Below are 19,966 nucleotides of genomic sequence, written 5' to 3'. Positions count from 1 at the left end.
TGGCGGGGGGGGGGGGGGGGGGGGGGGGGGGGGGGGGGGGGGGGGGGGGGGGGGGGGGGAGAAAGAGAGAACTTTTTACCTTGTCCCTCCCAAGGGCAGCATAATGTTGCATGCCATTACATGAACCATCCTTGATAAAGGTTACAAACAATCAAGTAAGAACATCAGATTCAAAATTGAAATAGATTTCAGAATATATATAACTCATATGCAGCAGGACTGCTAGATAAGGCTAACCTATATGAAACTTGTACAACAAGTTCCCTCAATGTATATTGTAAGCACATGATGTAATACATAGAGAAAAAGAAACCAGTCCATGTTGCAAGGGAAAGTTCATATCAGATGCAATAACGTCAAATTTTAACAATAGGAAACATAAAGTTAATATTAAAGTATTAAACTATTGAAGGAAAGAAATGAAGAATAACATACTCCATAACATGTAACTAGATCATGTTTAAAAGGAAAGCTCACATCAGAGGATATAACTCCAAACTTCTACCAAGTAAGAGGACAGCCTTGGAACCATAAGCATAAATTGGATATAAAAGGAAAGAAATACAGCACAACATAACATGTAAACAACATTATTACTATTTACATTCAATTTGAATGACCAGTCACAACTCAAATACGCACATTATATATCCTAAAATTGCACTATGTTTATTATTAGGTATGATCTAGTACCTGGTGAACAGGCATATGAGAACGGTAAGTCTCGGGAGAGGGGCTCCTCAGTGCCTCAGTAAGATTAATGCATGTTGCTAAGCATTGAAAAGGATCCTCTGCGCCTAACCACCACTGTTTTCCTTCCAGAGGTCGATCTGCAGAATCAAAAATGTCCTCCACATGTTTTTCAGTAAATGCTACTCGACCTTCATATGATAACTTGTCAACACCACCACCATACACATTTGCTAGATGTATCTTTAACCATCGCAACCCTGACTTGCCAAGGGGGCGAGCTTCTGCAAATTCCAGGATTCCACGGCATAAATCAGAGCCCAGATGATTCAAATATGGATGCATGGGGTACGCACGGCCACGAAAATCAAGATTGTGTGGATAGTAAAATCCCTCCTCATCCCTCATTTTTCGTGCAACCTGATCTTCAAAGTCAGCTGCCTTAGAATACAATCAATCTAACAAATAATAATGCAAAAGGAATTGAAATCTATTGTGCTTCTTACAGCTAGTTTCAGCTCGATATCACACCGCTGAGAATGTCTCTCGCTGTTTTGCTTTTTCACATTTCTAACTTTCCACCTCCATTTTTTTATTTCTGCTTCATCTTCTGTGTCTGGCTCTTCTGGTAAAGGAATCTGAAAGAACAAAAAGATTGAACACTGGAAAAAGAGAAGTGGGGAGAAGAAAAGGGAGATGGAAACTGGAATTTAAGGAAATAAAATTGCTATTCTTATGCTTGGTGTAACGCACATCTTCACGGTCAACCAAGTCTGCAACACCACCTCCGCTAGTCCATATCCTGTCAACAACACCAAGTATCCTTTTGTTCACCCTCCACTTGGTGTTACCAAGGGTGTTAAGTGCCTGAATCAAAATAAATAGTATAGAACTTAAGAGGGTAGAACCCTTTTTATGGAAAAAAGGCAATTATATTAAGATATGGAAAAATGAGGGCAAGAAGTATTCTAAAGGGGAGAATATATAAGCTAAGCAAAACTCATCATCTCGTTGCAAGTCATTAATGATACACAGAAAAACAGCCAGTGGGCCCATAAAGATGCCAAGTATACCTTTCTATCCTATAGAAGTAATTTTGTGGTACTCCATCTATGAAAGATAATAGCATAGTATTCTAATTTCTAACTAAATAGACCACAGAATATCAAACATTAGCATAGTTTCACAAAACTTTTCACTTCTTATTCCTAAAGTGAAAGAGAACATAGAATTATAATATGTGGGAAACAATTGTTAACTCTCTACGCAAACTTAAGCATGGCATTAGAGGGATGACGTCACAAATTTACGCATTCAAATAATCAAATAATTTAAAATAAAATAATGTCACCAATAAAGAGTGGAAGTGATAGATTTCAATGCTCCCAGACCTGGAAAACATCTACTAATTGATTCCTTGGCACTCTTTTGACTGTGTCCCGCTGCTGTTTTGCTCCATGTGTGCGCATAATATATGAAGGTAAAAATAAATAAGCACCTTTATCATACCTGCCAGGAATGAATAAGTTGATCAAATCACAAATCATATATTTAAATTTTTTAACCACCAAAAACCATGTATCATATGCGCAAACTAGAAGGCCAAATTAGCAACACAATGTTCCATGCCTATGCAGCATGTCTAAAGTTTGAACCATTCGAAGCAATTAAATTTGAACATCTAATTTGGCCCTATCAGCATATAAAGGCTAAGCTGAAAATGGAAATCAAGATATGCAACCCTGCTGAAATATGAACACAACAATGGCAATCAGGAATAGAATATGTTCAATTTGTCACTTAGACACAAAGGGGAAAAGACTACATACTACACCAATTCCACATCAATACAAAGAAAATCAGATTAAAGCATGAATCATGTAGTATATCATACCCTGTCCAATCCTTCGGAGGAATCAACATTGGCATATAAGGTATCACCATGTGCCTAGCCTGCTCAAAAAGCAGAATTGCAATGAATAAGATTCACTATTTCTTCAAAAACTGAATGTGTAATGGTATATAAGGTATACATGTAATGGCATTCCTTCACATCTTAAATATATAAGTGGGCTGCCAAATAGGCATAGCAAACACAATTAAAATAAAGCAACCCAAACTATGCAACATAAGTCACACTTACAGTTTTCTCAAGGCCTTTGCGAACTAGGGGATCACACTGAATCACCCCATATCTCCTGTTGCCTCCCCTATTATGAGGGGAAAAAAAAGAAGATATTTATAAGTCAGAGGGTTTCCACAAATCCTCAATGCCATTTTTATGCTTTGCAAGTTTGCATACTTTCCAGCCCTTACAGAAGAGTAGGTAGATATTTGTTTACTTTTATTTTATTTTTGTGCACAAGTGAATTTTATTTTTTGTTATTATTATTTGGGTGGGGGTGGGGGGGAATGTATTGTACTTACGGTGTTTCCAAAGTTTTGACTGAATGAACAAATGCAGGTCGAATGTCAGGCACACCATCTTCTGATTCATTCATAGGCGCCTGTATGTAGGCTGTTTCCATTAATATCTGCATCAACCGGCAGCCAACCTGGAAATGCATAGTTTGAGTAAAGAATCTTAATCACCATCCATGAAAAAATAACCATAGGAACAAAAAGGCAAAAAAGAAGCCATAAGATAAAATTTAGTCAATCATTACTCATATTGCTTATCAACTCCAAGACCAACCTTGACTTGATTTTCTTGGCCCCAAGGTTTCCCATCATCCTGCTGTATCACTATCTTTTTAACCTCATGCATCTTTTGTCGTTTCATCAAAGTTGTAACTCTTTTTCTTAGTCTCTCTCTTTCCTTCATCAGATCTTCAGGTTGCTCTTCAGAATCAGTATTTGATGCACTCTTTTTCTTGGTTTTCTCCAAAAACCTGTTTATCCTAGCCTGACAGGAAAGACGATGATAGCAAATAAATCAGCAAAGCCTAAAAAATAAAACCTTAGTTAACTTTGTTGGAAGCTAAAACAATTAAGAACTTTGACAAACATAACTGAGCCAGCAGAATCTTTAACAGTTGGTAAATGATACTGTAATAAGTAAATAAATAAAACAGTAATCTCAATCAAAAGTAGAATCCTTCAGCTCCACAACATGAAGGAGTATCTCTAGAATGTCAAAAACTCAAAATATTCAAGAGATTAATTACTTGTGAATATCACATGTCAAGTTTAACCTCCCCTATCTTGTCTAAACTTATCACAATTTCACATCAAGTTAATATACAACAAAATCAAATGCCAAGCCCCATTAAATCACATGGCATCACATTCTTAGTTCAATATGCTACTCACCTCGTTCTCGATGGCTTCACCAATATGGCAAGCAGCTTGCACCACTCTAGTACTTCCATGCCCACTCCCAGTCATCAATAGTCCCATCAACTTGTGCATAGTAATAACTGCCATCATTTCAGCAGGGAGATGAGTGAAAAAGGGAACATGGCCTAGTTTGATCTTCCCTTCTAAACAAGCCGTCTGTTCTGCAGCTATGGCATCTTTCAAAGGCTCAAACCAACCTAGGAACAATGATTTCACATAAGGCAAATTGGGAGCTAGTTTCTGCTCACACATATCTGTCAAAAGCTCCTGATACTCCTTTGCCGCCTCTTCCCACGCCTCGGTCTCAATCTTTATTTGCCTCTTCTTCAACACATTATACCTCCAAACCCCCATTCCCCCTATGGTCTTCGGCTGTTTTTGTTGTTTCGTCGTCATCGTCTCCTCATTATGTCTGTTCATTTCCTCAATTAGCTCCTGAACCTCGTCGACATCTTCCTCGGAGGTCGAAGCTAAAGCCTCAGCTACACTTGCATAGCCCCTGGAAGTCCCAAAAATTCCAGGAAAATTGCTCCAGACACCAAAATCACCTCGAGAAAAATGTGAACTTTGAGCAAAACCTAGCTCTTTGTACATACGAACCGCATGCTCTTCACCTCTTCCATCTCTGATCTTCTCGCACACTTGAGAAGGTTGAAAAGCCCTTAAGGAAGAGAATAGAGGATAAGACTCAGAAAATAACTTATATTTCCTTAAAGAAGCTTGCTTTGATAAATTTCTCCACATGTTAAGCTATGGAGGTCTATAAGCGCTGAGAAATTCCGAGCTCAATCGCGGTGGCGCGAGTCGCAGTCTTCAGAAGCCGCCTTAAACCCCTCTAAAAACCTAGTTTTGCCTCTCTTACAATTGGAGTGAATCCCAATGGGCTAAAATCCGACCCGTTTTGGGATTGACTACTTTTAGACTTCTCCTAAACCCTAGGGTATAATTTTAGAATCCATCAAGACATTGGGAATTTGGGATTCAAGTTTCTTAATGTAACACCATCCATGTAAAATCTGTAAATGTATTCCAACTTAATCAGAATTCAGAAGTCTCGAACCAATGAACAAATATTTTATCATCCTTTAAGATTTTATTTAATACCAATAAAATTTACTCCCTCAGTCCCGAATTATGTGTCTTAGTTACTTTTGGCACGCATTTTAAGACAGTGAAAAGAAACTCTCCTCTTTACGTTTTTACCCTCAAACGCCCTGACAACTTTGCAATTTCCCATCTCATTCTATGCATTTCTTCATCTTCCTCCAGTAAAGAATATCTTTATCTCATCTCTACATTTCTTCACCTCTGTTAATCTTTCTTCATCTTTCTTCAATAAACAATTTCTTTATCTTCACATAAAATACTGGTATTCTATATATACAAGAATAAGCAAACTGGAAACTGTAGAGGTCCGCGAGACATGGAAGTGGATAATCTCTTCGCATTCAAACATTCAACGAAGTTCCGTCGGCCGAAGAATTCGTCTCCCATATTGAACCGAAGAACATTCCTACTAAGAACTTAATTTACTGCACTATCTTTAAAATAATCTGAAAATGAACTCGCAACTTTTTTTTTTATTTTGGGAAAAAAGGTTTAAAAAAAAAACAAACAGACTGGGAACTGAAAATACAAGAATACGGCCGGGCTGCTGCTTGCGTCTTCAAGTATAGTGAACAAATTTTCTTTGCAAGTCAGTATAGAAAAAAAATAGAGAGGGGGGGGGGGGGGGGGGAATAATGAAGAAAAGATAAGAAGATTAAAAATGGGTAAAGAGATGGGAGGAGGAAGATAAACACAGCACTTCGTGATTCAGTGAATATCTATATATTTGATTTGATAGTACAACCCACTAATAAATACGGAGTACTTGCAAAGGGGCAAAGTGGGAAAAGTAAGAATATAATGATGTTTATTTTTAGAAAGTGGACAATATTTTGGGACGGATTAAAAAGGAAAGTAAGACAGATAAAATGGGACGGAGGGAGTATCATTTATTGAGGTCTTATTTGATAAAAATATGACTAATCTCGTGTGTAGATCTCAACATACCAAACCAAAAAATATGACAAATAAAATTGATCTCGACAAGTAAAAAAACACACATTACAGAAAAGTCTCCAACAATTACATAGGGTCTAATATTACCTCTTTGATTTTTTTAGAGTCTACAACTTTCATGGAGAATAAAATATTGAATATTATAATCAGTGTTGCAAAAATCCCGCCTAGGCGCCGATTAATCCCCGTCTAGGAGCTAGGCGCTGGTCGACCGCCTAGCGTATCACATTAAATGGTGGTCTAGGCGGCTGACCGGCTAGGTGACCGCCTAAGCTCCGCTTAGGTGCTGACCGCCTAGGCGTCGACTAGACCGACTAGACACCGACTTGGCCTTCTAGTAAGTCAATTAATTATTGTTCTTTTTTTTTTTATGGGTTATTTCACTAAAAACAACATCGCTTTGAACGAAATAATCCTAAATTATACAAACTTTAGATATCTTTTAGGTTAATATTTAATATTTTAGTATTAACTATTAAAGTATTATATAATTTATAATTATTAGTCTTTAAAAAATTAAAAATACTTAGACAAATTTTTAAAAAATAAAAAATAAAATAAAAAAATACACGGACACCTAGGCACCGATTAATCCCCGGCTAGACGTCCTAGGCACTCCCCGAGCGTCTAGGGAGCGCCTAGCAATTTTTTCAACCATGATTATAATTACCAAATCAACTATTTAACTATCTTCAACTATCCCTAATATTGAAATTCATTTGATAAGACATAAACATTTGGCTATGTTTAGCAATAGTTGTATTAAACACTAAGCGCTAATCAGGCGATAGAAGAGAGTGCCTAGCACCTAGACGGCCTAGGCGGGCGCCTATATGGCTAACTTAAAAAAAAAATGCATAAGTGTATATATGTCATATTACACACACGTATATATAGTTGATCATATTAACTCAGATCGAAATGAACGAATTAACTGAACAGAATTAGACACTAGACGCTAAGTGACCGAGTCGGTCAAATTAGATGCTAGGCGGCCGGTAATCTAGGCGGGTGCCTAAACCCATTTTTTAAACAATGTGTTTATCAAAGCAAACCAAACTGAAAGCTGATGAGTATTCACTTACATTCAAGAAAACATTATATATTGAAGGGCACTCCAAACATGGGATCAAACAAGTTTTGTCACAAAATAAGCTCTCTAATCATCTGTTTACCCAAAAATTTCCTCCAATACAACACTCCTTTTCCACCTCTTTTCTATTGATAGAAACATGAAAATTTCCTATCCAATTGTGATTTTGCAATCCACCCTGGGAAGCTGTGTCTCTAAAACACTAAAAATTTCTTCCTAGCAGCAATGTGGATGGAGCTTTGGCTGAAAGAATGCTGATATGGGAAGAGGAAGAGGAACAGTTCTTAATCACTCCATGGATCATTCTCAGTTCTTACTTCTGATGGCTCGATGACTTCGGGCTGTGAGTCATCCGGAGAACTTGCACCCGAGTCCTCTGTGGCGTTGCCTTCTAATGCCTCGGTTTCTTCTTCTTCGTCTTCCTCCAATCTGCCCCACCTTCCTCCGAGAGCCATTGCCATCATCTCGTATATCTTGTTACCCAGCTCAGATGGACTGTCGGGCTGTGGGAACGCCAAATTTACGAGACAGATAAGAATAAAACTCGATATAAGGTTGCTAAAGATTTTAGAGAGGCGAAGGAATGAAGAGTTGAAGACTTCTACGGAATACATACAGAGAATCCACTGGCGATCAAGGCAGTCTCGTATAATAGATCCACAGCTCTCTTGGCATCGGTGCTATCAGGTGCATTCTTGCATGCAGCCTGCAAAAGGAACAAGTACAACCGAATTACGATAGCACTATACATCTAATTTAAATTTCACCAATGGGCATTTCGGTCAAATTCATGTAAGAGGTCTCGGGTTCTACTCGCTTTCCACTCAAATATACCCAAAAAAAGAATATTGAATTTCGATTTTTCGAAATCTAGAATTCATGCAAACTACTTACCTGTAAATCTTTGACAATTGGATGATCAGGATTAATCTCCAATATTCTTCTTCCCCTCATGAACTCTAAACTAGAGGTGTCCCCGAGGGTCTGAGCTCTCATCAACCTGTTTATAAAGGAAAAGTAGTGCCAAAAAAAAGTGTGAAAATACTATGCCTACAACCATCTAAAGTACTACTAAATAGAAGCTATAATCAGCAGACCTTTCCATGTTTGCGGACCACCCAAACTTGCCAGAGACGAGCACACAGGGCGATGAACTTAAACGCTTTGAGACCTGCACCTTTGCTACTTTATCTCCCAGCTGTTGCTTTATCCAGTCACAGAGAAGATTGTACTCTTGCTTCGTTTCTCTTTCTTTCACCTCATCCTCGTCATCTGAAACAATCCATGCTGTCAGATAAAACCATACAGCAAACAATGCGGGGTACAAGTTCTACTACATGTACTCTCAATTTTACTCCTTGATGTGGCGGGCATTGATAAGCTACTTTTTTCATGTGGGCCCCAGTAAAAGTGTCTACATCGAAATTTTGAGTGTGGGAATAGAAAATGAGAGTCCACTTGGTATTTTCCGTGGGGTACAAGTGCATAACTTCCTCTCCTCTCTCAACCTATAGCTTCAAATTTCCCCGTCTTTTATCGGAAGGAAGGAATTCATACTTTAACTACCGACAATAACCTCTCAAACAAAGAACAATCTACGTAAATTGGAGATACTAACCAAGCTCCAAATCCTCCTTGCTTATGTCAACAAACTTCTTTTCCTTGTATGTTTGTAGATTCTGAATAGCAACTTCGTCAATTGGCTCAATAAGGTATAGAACCTACAAAATTCAGCAATAAACCAAACTTTTTATATACATACACAGTCACGATGAAATATTGCAAGCAGGATCAACACCAATGATGACCATAGTTGCAAAGAGGATGCGTAAGGGAGAGAGAGAAGACGCTTACCTCAATACCCTTCTGGACAAGTTTCTCCACAAAAGGAGCAGTCTTGGCACTTTTCAAGCTGTCAGTAGCCAGATAATAGATGGCTTTCTGATTCTCAGGCATGTTCTCAACATAATCATCCAGACTTATTAATTCCTCTTCACTCTTGGAAGAGAAAAACCTAAGTAACGGTGTAATCCGCTTGTGATTTCCAGTGTCTTCAACACATCCTAATTTCAAAAATTTACCAAAGTTCTCCCAGAATTTTTTGTAGTCCTGGATGGAATACCAGTCCCACTTAGAAAGCAGATCAAAAAGGACAAAACAGGACACAAGTAACAAACGGGCCAAAAAATGCAGTACTTACCTCTTTGTTCTCACTTTCAGAAAGATCCTGAATCATGTCAAATGTTTTCCTCACAAGTCTCTTTCTCATTATCCTTACCTAGATGACAGAAATAAGTAACAAATGATTAAATATAAAGAAAATCCTTAAATACTAAATGGAACTTTATTAATGATTAATATCCATTGTGACACAAGTACAAATTAGTAAACCACTTGTTACTTACAATTCGGCTTTCCTGTAGAATTTCTCGTGAAACATTGAGAGGAAGGTCATCAGAGTCCACAACACCTTTTACAAAACTCAGGTATCTTGGGAACTGCAAATCACCAAAGTAGCATTATATGATCAGAATATACTTTCAAAAAATATTAAAAAATAAATAAAAAATTCTGGCATTGATACAGAAAAGATGTGGAATTGATGGATTATTGTAAACCATCACACTTGAGCATGTTCTATGATAAATTGATAACTAACAAAGATATAGAAAAAGAGAAAGGAAATTGTATTGGTTTCTTTACTCATTGTCTCCAAAATGTCAAAATTCAAAACAAAAACAACCTACTAGGTAACTTCCTGTCCTAACTTACCAATTCACCATCAAAATCATCAGAAATGAACACACGTTTGACATACAACCGTATGTTCTTTGTCTTTGGGTTTATGACATCTTCATTATTCAGAGGTGCCATTCCAGGTATATACAGGACACTTCTAAACTCCACCTCACCCTGAAAGAATTGAACCATTAAAATGAAACATTAAACTACAAGCAAATTTAAAGCATTAAACACCAAATGGTAATCTTGGAAAAGTTTGATGTACCTCGGTGGTGAAGTGAGTGTAAGCAAGTGGATCCAGGAACTCACTAAAGGTATTCTTATAGAATTCCTGGTACTGCTCTTTCTCAACATCCTTTGGATTGCGCATCTGAAATTTGAAATACATATTAACATATCAATCAATCAATCAATCAATAGTTGAATAAATTTAAGTTGCCATGAACCAAAAAAAAAAAAAAAAAAAGCCCAATTTTTATGACAATCAAATACATAGTAGAAAAATAGTTGCTGGAACTCACCCATATTGGCTTTGTCTCATTCGTTAATTCCCAGTCCCAGTACTTTTCAGTTTTGGTCTTCTTCGTCTTTTTCTTCTCTCCCTGTATTGCGTCATTGTCAATAAAGAACAATGTATAAAAATAATGTATACACAGAGAACCTTATAGAAAAGATAGATTCAATTTGGCTGTCAGAATCCATTACCTCAGCATTTTCTTCTCCTTCCTTAGGTTCCTCCTCTTCTTCCACCTGTCAAAAGTTTTAGTGCTGAAAATTAACGCCTAAACCTTGCATCTAAATTCAAACTCTTGGTTTCAAGTCACAAAATTACTCAAGGTGGAAATAGTTTCTGAGCTAGAGAAGCAATACTCACCTCAACAGTTCTTGATTTCTCTTGCCAAGTGTAGATGGGGAAGGAAACAAATTGTGAGTAGGTCTTCACCAACTCTTGGATCTTCTTTGGTTCTGCGAATTCATACTTGTCATCCTCCTGTACGAATTACTGAGCTATAAGCTTGAATCATTTATGATATTCTTAATGCTCATAGCACTTTTTCTCATTAACCATAAGGAAACAAAATGTACTGACTCCTTGCAATCAAAGATAGATAACAAACTCATATTTAGCACTCAGGCGAATGGGCACAGAACTGACTATAAAATGTCACACTCATTAATAAATTTTGTAAATGGCATGAATTTGTGATATACTAATGAAATATATAATCCTTAGAATGTGAAACATTGATAAAAACTACCCAAGACAGTCGAAACAAAGAAGGAAAGTACCCTTAAATATAGAGTAATTTGTGTTCCTCTGGGCAGGAACTTTTCAGGGTCAGTTTCCTCCCTAATCTTGTATGAGCTGCTATCAGCAAGAGCTTCCCAAACATATTGCTTGTCTGACCTGGGGCTCTTAGTAGAAACTACAACCTAAACATACGAGAGAGGATGATGATCAGCAATCCAGTAAGGAACAAATAGTAACAAGCAATATAATATTGATGTAGTAACCATCCAAACAAAATGAAATTACTGATTCACCTTTTCAGCAACCAAGAAAGCAGAATAAAATCCAACACCAAATTGACCAATCAATCCATTATCTGATGCAAGGTCCTTATTCTCCTGCAGATAGGGGGTGCTGTTCTTTAGTAGTGCTACTAAAGATATCTATAAAAGTTAATCTAATATTTCAATAACCACAAACTTATTTGATAAGTAGAAGTACCTTAAGAGCATTCAAAAACTTTTTGGTACCACTTTGTGCAATGGTTCCAAGACAGTCTATGAGATCTTCCCTTGTCATTCCTATACCAGTATCACTGCAAACAGAAAGAGAATGATACAGCTATATATTGAACCAAGGAACCCTGCAAGTTGAAAGTATACTAAAACACATACGTTATGGTAATGGTCCCATTGTCTGGGTCGGCTTTGATACGAATCTCAAGCTCACCAGCTTCTCCAAGTAAAGAAGGCTCAGTCACACTCAAAAACCTTAACTTGTCAAGTGCATCACTTGCATTGCTACAGAGAAAGAAGAAACCATGTCAGAGATATCAGCATGAACATAACACCAAGTTCTTTCCATACACTGCTGAAACAACAATACAATTATTCACAAACATTGGTTATTTGAATTAAAGAGGCATTAAAACTATTGCATTTCCAATTTCTTAAGCCAAAAATGATAACTAAGGATACCTAATACCTTACTATTGGATTAAACACCACATGGCACAAAAGTTAGTACGTTCGTATTGGATTACATGTCTACTGGGAAAAAAAAAAAAAACAAGACTATTCGTTTGCATAATAAAGGCTTCATCACCTAACAAGTTCTCGAAGAAAGATTTCCTTGTGGCTGTATAGACTGTGAACTATCAAGTCCAATAGGCGGCTGACCTGCAATCAATAAAGTTTCAAACTTTCAATACTGAAATAAAATCTCCAAAAGAGTGACATAACCAAATAATATAAGAATCAACCAAGTCTCCAGTCCAACAAATAAAGATTAAGTCTTTATGATTACATAACCAAATCCTTCAAACCTCTCATTTACCATTCTCTAAGCAGCATGACCCACATTCCAATTTAAACAAAAAGACTACAAAGACACGAAATTTAAGGATAAAACTGAAAACCCACCTCAGCCTGGTACTCATGGGTCTCTCCCTCGCTCTCAGGAGCTTCCTTCTCAGCCACGGCAGAGGCCTCACACCTCACCACCACACTGCTATCTCTCCTCTCAAGCTTCCACTTCAACCCGGAGCTGGATAACCTGTTCCTCAGGCCATTCCTGGGCAAGAAAGCACTTCTCAACGCTGCAACCCTATTGCCACCCCCACTCTTCTGTGGGAACGAGGGCGTAAAGGGCACCGCAGCAACAGAGGTCAAACTCCGGCTCAGCACTGGGGCCATTTAACTCAATACCCAGACGAAATTTGGGCGTTACTATTGTTTTCCAACGCTTACAGTGTGAGTATTTTGATGGGCAACTTAAACCGGAAAATGAAGAAGAGTGCGAAAACCCTGGAGATGAAAAGAGGGGTTTAAGGAGGAGGCGCGGAGAGTTCTAGAACGCCGAAATTGCAATAAGGGTTTAGTTTGGAAGTTTGCCTGTTGAGAATTTTAAGGTGGGGATCCTGCCATGTCAGCAATTACATTATCTTGATCTTTGTTTTTCAAATTTTTCTAATTTTAATATGATATTATTATTATTATTATCATTAAATATATTAAAAAAAAACAAAAATCCTTTAAAAAGTTATAGATGTAGATGCTCTAACACTTCTTGATGGGGATATTGGGATTGGATTTGGTACCTTGAGGAAGAGGTCAAGGAGGGGGTGGTGCGGCCGCATGGTGGACGTCATTGTGAGTCCCGGGGGCACTGGGTTCCAGCGGCCGAGGCGCCCCGGGGTCGCTGGGTGCATCCCGCTTGCATGGCGAGGCACCAGCACAGTTGCAGGTGTGTGGCGCTGCTAGCTAGGCGTGCGATATGCGCGTGTGTCGGGTGTACCTGCTGCATCCTGGACATGGTATGTGGCGTTCAGGTTGTTGTGGATGTGCTTGGTAGTGTTGTTAGGCAGTGTGTTGAATGTTGGGCAATGTGAAGTAGGTGGTTGGCTGGGGCAAGTTGGCACAGATGGCGTACACGTGGACGGCTTGTGTGAGGAAATTGGCCTTAAAAAGGGGGATGGAATGGTCTGCTTAGGACATCGAACAGAAAACAGTGACTCTCATGGTATGATGGTCTTGATCTTTCTCTTCTAGCACCAAGATTAGTGTTCGATCCTCAGTATTGTAGGTTAGCCTTGTTCTTTTGGGCCACTTGTCAGTGGCTTGGCTACGATTCCACAGGCCCAGTGTCCCGATAAGAATTATCGTTTTGTATACCCCATTTGTGATGGACTCGGTCCCAACAAAACTATCATTTCATTTTTATATAAAATGAAATGAATATTATATTCTAGCTAAATACCTTGGAAATCCTTGTATATCTAATATCTTATTGTAGTGAGATCTAGAACCCTAATGTATAGAAACTTTAGAACCCTAATGTATAGAAACTTTTATTTTAAGGACAATAGCTGTAGGGTTTATATGAATCTAAATCCATAATTCATAAAGCAAATCCTAAGTAGCCCAATATATGTAGTCTGCTATATCAACATTATCAACTCCATTGGAGAAAGCCCAAGCTCCATTATGATTAGCATGCATATTCATCATGTATTGTCCTTGGGCTTTGGTTTAAATTTAGGGTTGGCAAGTACTTGTTACTTTAACTTTTTTTTTTTTTTTAGAAAACTTGTTACTTTAACTTGGAAACCATTTATTAGGCCATTGGACCAAATATCTGAAGTCGTTTTCAACTCGTGTAGATAGTGTTATTGAAGGATTTTTTTTTTTAATTTAAAGTGATTAAATTTTATTTTTTTCCTTCATCTAACACATGACTTTATGTTATGCCAAATTAAAGATATTATTTTCAAGTTTTATTCACTTTTACCTTGTACTATGCAAAATTTATATTGTAGTGGGTTGATCTTTAAATTAAACACCTCATCACTACCTCGTGTGATGAATTATTATTGAATGCTGTGCTAAATGTAAGAAAACTCTAGATTCGTTTCTTCCCTTGTGGACTCATGATTTTAAACAATTTTTTTTTATGAAACACTTATAATTCTTTATAAGATTTCTTAATTTTTTTAAGACCTGACAGAAGACGTAGCAGGTGAAGAGAGTACACGTACTCTCCAACAAGTCCAAAGAATTAATGTTCTCGCCACTTATTCATTGTTGTGACCACTCATTTGGAATGATAACAGAGATGTTATCTCACTACATAATAGTTGGCACAAACAAATTAAACATGCAGATTTCATTACTTATCAAGGTCATGTTATACTAATTATTAACCAAAGTTCAATGGTTCGATATTTGGCTTTAAGTATGGAGCAGCCTTAAATCTCCAGACTAACTGTCTCATCCAAAGGTGTCTACAATCGTGTCCAACTGTGGAAACCTTGGCTACACCCAAAAAAAATTATGACGCGTTATATTCTACCGTTTCCAAATCACTACACATTATGTCTTGCGTAGGTTCAATTTAAAAGTAAAACTTATTTGTTCGATTATTTCAAAAATGGTGAAGCCTGAGAAATATACGCAGTGCATAAAAAAATAGATCAACTTATTCAGACTGGATTAATGACACTAGAGTCCTGTTATCAATTTCTTAGATGTATAGCATATTGGCAAAACACAAAAATAAAATACAGGATGACACCAAGAATTAACGTGGTTGAATTCACGGGGGACCAACTCAAATCAAGATCAATTTACTAAGCATGTTTCAATACAATGACACCGAAATTTACAAAATACGATTACCTCCCTAGTATCTATAGACAATGTTCAAGAGTAATAATAGAAATTGATGATCACGAGACCCTCGTGACGCAGAATCCCTTCTGCCTTGAAAAAGTTGCAACACCAGTTCAATATCCCTTAGCTTGAGTCACATTTTTGCACTAGTACTTCGCACATAACCCTCATATATATAGCACTAAAACCTTAATACATAACTACATACAATATCCCCTTTCCATATGAGCACCAACGTTACCATAACCAAACTATGAGAAAATTACAAAGATATTTTGACAATAAACACAGCCAATACTCAAAATATTAACAAAGCCTAAATTCAATTAATGGTGTCAATTACCACAACGGGTCTTAGCTTGTAAGGTCTCGCACCACATGTTTAAAATAATAATTAAAAATTCATTATTTATTGTGATTAAAAAAAAGATAAAAAAGAAAACTAATTGTATTAATATACTTTAAATAATCAATTGTTAGTTATTGTATGTTAAGCAACGAAAATGTTCTTTGTTTCTCTCATTAAATCAGTCTTACATTCGATCTATCGTTTGTATCCACGCAGACTACGCAGTGAAATGGTAATCCTAGAAGTCCTCAAAATTATATTATATTCACATATGTTCACAACGAGAAATTAAACACCTTTTACACTATACAAAAAGTAGGGTTGCCTGGAAAAACTAACTTCTTGGCAATATCAAACATAAAAATTAAAATAAATAAAAGTAAGAGAAATATGTTATCGTAGAGTGCATGGCGGAGGACAGGCGCGAAACACTCGTATCTTCCTCTCCACGTTGTCTAATAAATTTCATTCCCTACACTTTTCAACCCCACAATGCCATATCAACTTTCAAATATAATTAATTTTTTAATTATTTGTATTAACAAATTTCTTTAAAAAAAAAAAGAAGATATTTTGCGTCCATGAATTATAGAGAAACAATACTGTATATTCATCAGTTACGCTCATGTTATTTCTTTCATGTCATTCAACTATTTGTGAAGGCATTATTTTTTATCCTTAAACTCTATTGGATCGGGCTAAAAAGATTTATTGTGCAAACTCTTCACATATTATGTAATTGAATGACAAAAAAACCACTTTGTTGTACCATGTTTAATTAAGTAGTCGGTGCAGTGGCACGAAAGTTCAAGATGATGATTATGGGCACTCAAAGGGGATTAGCGGAATGCACATAAAATAAAATAAAAAAGGTTGTTAATTTAAATAATGTGCTCGAAGATCATAGTATTTTTGCTCATTCTACTGACACATGGATCTTCACGAATTTTTATGTTGAAAACTTGACTAACATGGGGATGCATTACAAGGAAAAATTCACATCCTCAAATTATATACTAATTAATAGTAAATCAAATCTGCTTCGTATCATCTTTTGTATGTCCACTATATAACATATTATTCTTTTTTTGGGTAACAAAGAAACTCGTAATCACTATACAGACTTATGAGAAATTGATAAGAGATAACACTAAAGAAATGTTAGTAAGAATCGAACTCTTGACTAAAAGTATATTGACAAGAATAAAACTCATGATCTAATCTAATTAATATGAATGAAGGAAAGGAAATACGAATCATGCTCCGAACCATGAATTGTATTGATTTTTGAAACTATTGATTATTTTATAAAAAAAAAAAAAAACTTGCCCTAAATACTTTTAATTTATCATCATATATAGTTGATGTAGCTGATGCTAAGCTCTTTGATTTATAGAAAAATGCAACATGTGGTCGTGCATTGGCCTTTGGGTCATTGGGTGAAGCACTCAAGCCCGCATTGGCTTAAAGAAAAGCCGCAACCGTACTTTTAGTGAAGCTCATCTTGATTTACAGGAAAACCAGCAACTGTGTTTGAAATGTGAAATTAAACCCGCATTGTAATCCTAACATCAATAGAGGAGTTGAACTTAGAAGGTTGTGATCATCAAACGAACTGTTTAATCAACTCGATTTGAGTTATCCCAACTGATGCTAAACTCTAACCTATTGTAGAAAAATGTTGGTCGTCACAGTGAGAGCCCACACAATATCAGGTTGCACTGTGGACTGTGGTCTATAGTGTAGAAATGGGTTAAAATTTTGATGACCGTACAAAAAGGAAAAAAATGACAGTTGGAAAGTGGGAGCTGAGAATGGTAAATTTGTTTTGACTTGGGGAATGTAAAATATTTTGCAAATTCTATAGACTACAACATTGGCTTGCGTGCTCTTAGTTTTTGTGTGTGTGTGTGTATATATATATATAGAAGCCATTGCATGCCTGTATTCTTCCTTGTGAAGAAGAGCTTAACAGACATACTACTCACTCCATCCAAACACTACTTATAAAGAAGGAAATTGGGAAAATGTTGCTGCAAATTAGGGTTTCAGCAGTCTCACTTCTACTTCTAGTGTTGATTGCTCAATGCCTCTCAAATGCTCATCCTCAACCAGGTTCTTCCTCCCTCCCCAACCCTTTCTTCATTTAATTTGTTATGTGTGTTATATATGTATTGATTGTCTATGGCTAATGGCTTCCACGGCACCAATCAACATCAGTGAGATTAATACTTGATACATTATTTTAGTGTCAAATCTACAAGTATAGTTAGTTGTACTCGTTACTATCAGCACCATAAAGAATTCCATGCGTGTAGTTGAGAGTTCAACCAACATGGCTAAGAAATATGTCCACGATCAAGAGGTCATCATATGCTAAATTCTTAATTAACTGGTATATGGATGTGATTTTTATGAGTTTTTTGGGTTATAGTTATGTTATTACTTGTTATTGATCGATGAACATATTTTTTGATTTATATATATATCAAAATTTGGGCTAAACATGTGTGTATATTAACTTCAAGAGCTTAGCTTGCTCAAGTTTTAGAGTAAAAAAGGTGTTTGTATATATTACTAAGAAGTAATTTTATGTGGTAATTAAATTTCTAGGTCGAGCATTTGCTGCTGGAAGATGGAATTTTCCTTCAAATGGAAAGGTAATTCTTCATTTTAACTAGTTTATACCCCTCTTAAAACAATTATTTATTCTGTCCATACAAAATCGAGTATCTCTCAACTACTCAAATCAAACTAATTTAGGTTATGTTATTAGAATTAACTCTTACCAATTTACCAAAAAAAAAAGAGAATTAACTCTTACCCGATGAAAATTTCTACTGACCAAAAACTCTATAAAACGAATAACGAACCCTTTATTTTTACATATCATACATGTAGGTATTTATCAACACAAAACACGAACCAGCTACAACAACAAACAAGTTGAAAACACGAAAATTGGGCATGGTAGAGAAAGGTGGAGATGAAGGAGGAGCTTCAATGCAACAACGTAAGATGCCTGGTTTTGTTGCCTACACTCTTGATTACCATCCTCCAAAGCATCATCCACCCAAGAACAATTAAGTAATTAATAATATTTTAAGCTAATTTATACGTATTTTAAGAAAATTTGCTGTTCTCATCGTAACATGTCTAGATGTGTACGTAGTGCTATATGTATACTTCTTAAGTTGTACCTGCAGTTTTGTATTTGCTTGGACTTGTTTTGTGTTTTACTAAGAGAGAAGGATGGTGAGATATATGTAATCTCATGATTTTCCCATTTTGTATTTTGATACGTAATGCGATGAAATAGAATATATAAAAATATATATAACGTGCAATGTAACATTAGCGTCTCAATTTTCTATTTTTGTATAGTAGCATGTCTAAATATATACTGTATGTATACTTCTTTAAGTTGTATATATCTATTTTGTATTCTCTCGACTTGTTTCGCAGAGAAATATATATACCGAATTATTACGATTAGTAATTTTAATCTAGAACTGTATTACGAATAGGAACATAGTGAAGAATATATTTTATTAGTAATTCTATTTTAATTTAGAATTGTATTACGAATAGGAACGTAGGGAAGAATATATATTTTATTAGGAATTCTATTTTAATTTACAATTGTATTACGAATAGGAATTGTATTACGCAAACCATAATAGTATAGGAGTATTTTGGGCGGGAAGTTAAAACTGAGGATATTGTTTTTATTAATAGTATAGATTAACTAAGAGAAAATGATGGTGAGAAGGATGAGAACGATGTAACTATTTATTATGTGAGAAATGCCTTAATTTAATATAAATAAATAAATAAATACTGATTAGATAGATGATCTTTCATCATCATTAATCATCCAATCATTAAGATAACCTCATTATTAAGGGTAAACGAGTGTGAATTAAGTATATTTGAGGGACCCATTGCTACTTGAACTGAGATCAACTCATGAACTGAAAGTATGGTTATTTTAATTTGGATGCTATACACTGCACCTCCTAGGTTTAGTTACACTGCAGTACCTTAGCAATTTCTTTTTCAAGTTATTTTTTTTTGAAAATTTATCATAAGTACATATATGTGATGAGAAAATATAGGGTTTTTTTGTTAGATATAATAGGAATCTAATGTATTTTTGTTATTACAACATGAATACATGATGTAAAATTGGGAGCTGATATTTTGACTATATTATAGATGCTTGATGGTAGAGAATGATTCAGTAGTGATTATATATATATATATATATATATATATATATATATATA

The 19,966-nt window shown here is 36.0% G+C and overlaps 3 protein-coding genes across 3 annotated transcripts in view; 1 reads left to right on the top strand and 2 right to left on the bottom strand.

Annotated features, from left to right (window-relative positions):
* LOC116001942 (DNA-directed RNA polymerase 1, mitochondrial-like) overlaps nt 1–4,842 on the bottom strand; it is an 8,168-nt gene extending 3,326 nt beyond the window's left edge. Inside the window, exons 1-10 of the mRNA XM_031241911.1 lie at nt 4,003–4,842; nt 3,386–3,595; nt 3,118–3,245; nt 2,834–2,900; nt 2,585–2,643; nt 2,082–2,199; nt 1,444–1,557; nt 1,197–1,328; nt 694–1,110; nt 80–130 (exon numbers count right to left, since the gene is read on the bottom strand). Coding sequence (XP_031097771.1) covers nt 80–130; nt 694–1,110; nt 1,197–1,328; nt 1,444–1,557; nt 2,082–2,199; nt 2,585–2,643; nt 2,834–2,900; nt 3,118–3,245; nt 3,386–3,595; nt 4,003–4,773 — 2,067 coding nt within the window. The 5' untranslated portion in view covers nt 4,774–4,842. The remainder of the gene's footprint in view (nt 1–79; nt 131–693; nt 1,111–1,196; nt 1,329–1,443; nt 1,558–2,081; nt 2,200–2,584; nt 2,644–2,833; nt 2,901–3,117; nt 3,246–3,385; nt 3,596–4,002) is intronic.
* A 2,311-nt stretch (nt 4,843–7,153) lies between these two features.
* On the bottom strand, nt 7,154–13,015 carry LOC116001943 (heat shock protein 90-5, chloroplastic). Its single transcript, XM_031241912.1, has 19 exons — nt 12,581–13,015; nt 12,264–12,337; nt 11,834–11,959; nt 11,661–11,754; nt 11,474–11,557; nt 11,219–11,362; nt 10,803–10,919; nt 10,634–10,678; nt 10,450–10,530; nt 10,194–10,298; nt 9,959–10,099; nt 9,592–9,684; nt 9,387–9,464; nt 9,041–9,295; nt 8,805–8,907; nt 8,284–8,458; nt 8,081–8,186; nt 7,803–7,892; nt 7,154–7,689 (listed from the first exon to the last, which is right to left on the bottom strand). Exons 1-19 carry the CDS (start codon nt 12,851–12,853, stop codon nt 7,471–7,473), a joined length of 2,403 nt encoding a protein of 800 aa, XP_031097772.1. The 5' UTR covers nt 12,854–13,015; the 3' UTR covers nt 7,154–7,470.
* Nucleotides 13,016–17,701: 4,686 nt separating this feature from the next.
* LOC116001482 lies at nt 17,702–18,764 on the top strand. Its single transcript, XM_031241354.1, has 3 exons — nt 17,702–17,792; nt 18,291–18,337; nt 18,579–18,764. Exons 1-3 carry the CDS (start codon nt 17,705–17,707, stop codon nt 18,762–18,764), a joined length of 321 nt encoding a protein of 106 aa, XP_031097214.1. The 5' UTR covers nt 17,702–17,704.
* Nucleotides 18,765–19,966: the final 1,202 nt, after the last annotated feature.

Source organism: Ipomoea triloba, chromosome 13 (genome assembly GCF_003576645.1).
Source record: "Ipomoea triloba cultivar NCNSP0323 chromosome 13, ASM357664v1".
Lineage (NCBI taxonomy): Eukaryota > Viridiplantae > Streptophyta > Magnoliopsida > Solanales > Convolvulaceae > Ipomoea > Ipomoea triloba.
This window is presented reverse-complemented; position numbering and strand designations above follow the sequence as displayed.

Excerpts from the sequence above, each read along its gene's own strand:
- LOC116001943 (XM_031241912.1), bottom strand. The coding sequence starts at position 12,853 with ATGGCCCCAGTGCTGAGCCGGAGTTTGACCTCTGTTGCTGCGGTGCCC. Across the intron at positions 11,960-12,263 it reads TTTCTTCGAGAACTTGTTAG|CAATGCAAGTGATGCACTTG; the intron begins GTGATGAAGCCT and ends CTTTCTCTGTAG. Across the intron at positions 10,920-11,218 it reads AAATTACTCTATATTTAAGG|GAGGATGACAAGTATGAATT; the intron begins GTACTTTCCTTC and ends TAATTCGTACAG.
- LOC116001482 (XM_031241354.1), top strand. The coding sequence starts at position 17,705 with ATGTTGCTGCAAATTAGGGTTTCAGCAGTCTCACTTCTACTTCTAGTG. Across the intron at positions 17,793-18,290 it reads AAATGCTCATCCTCAACCAG|GTCGAGCATTTGCTGCTGGA; the intron begins GTTCTTCCTCCC and ends TTAAATTTCTAG. Across the intron at positions 18,338-18,578 it reads ATTTTCCTTCAAATGGAAAG|GTATTTATCAACACAAAACA; the intron begins GTAATTCTTCAT and ends TCATACATGTAG.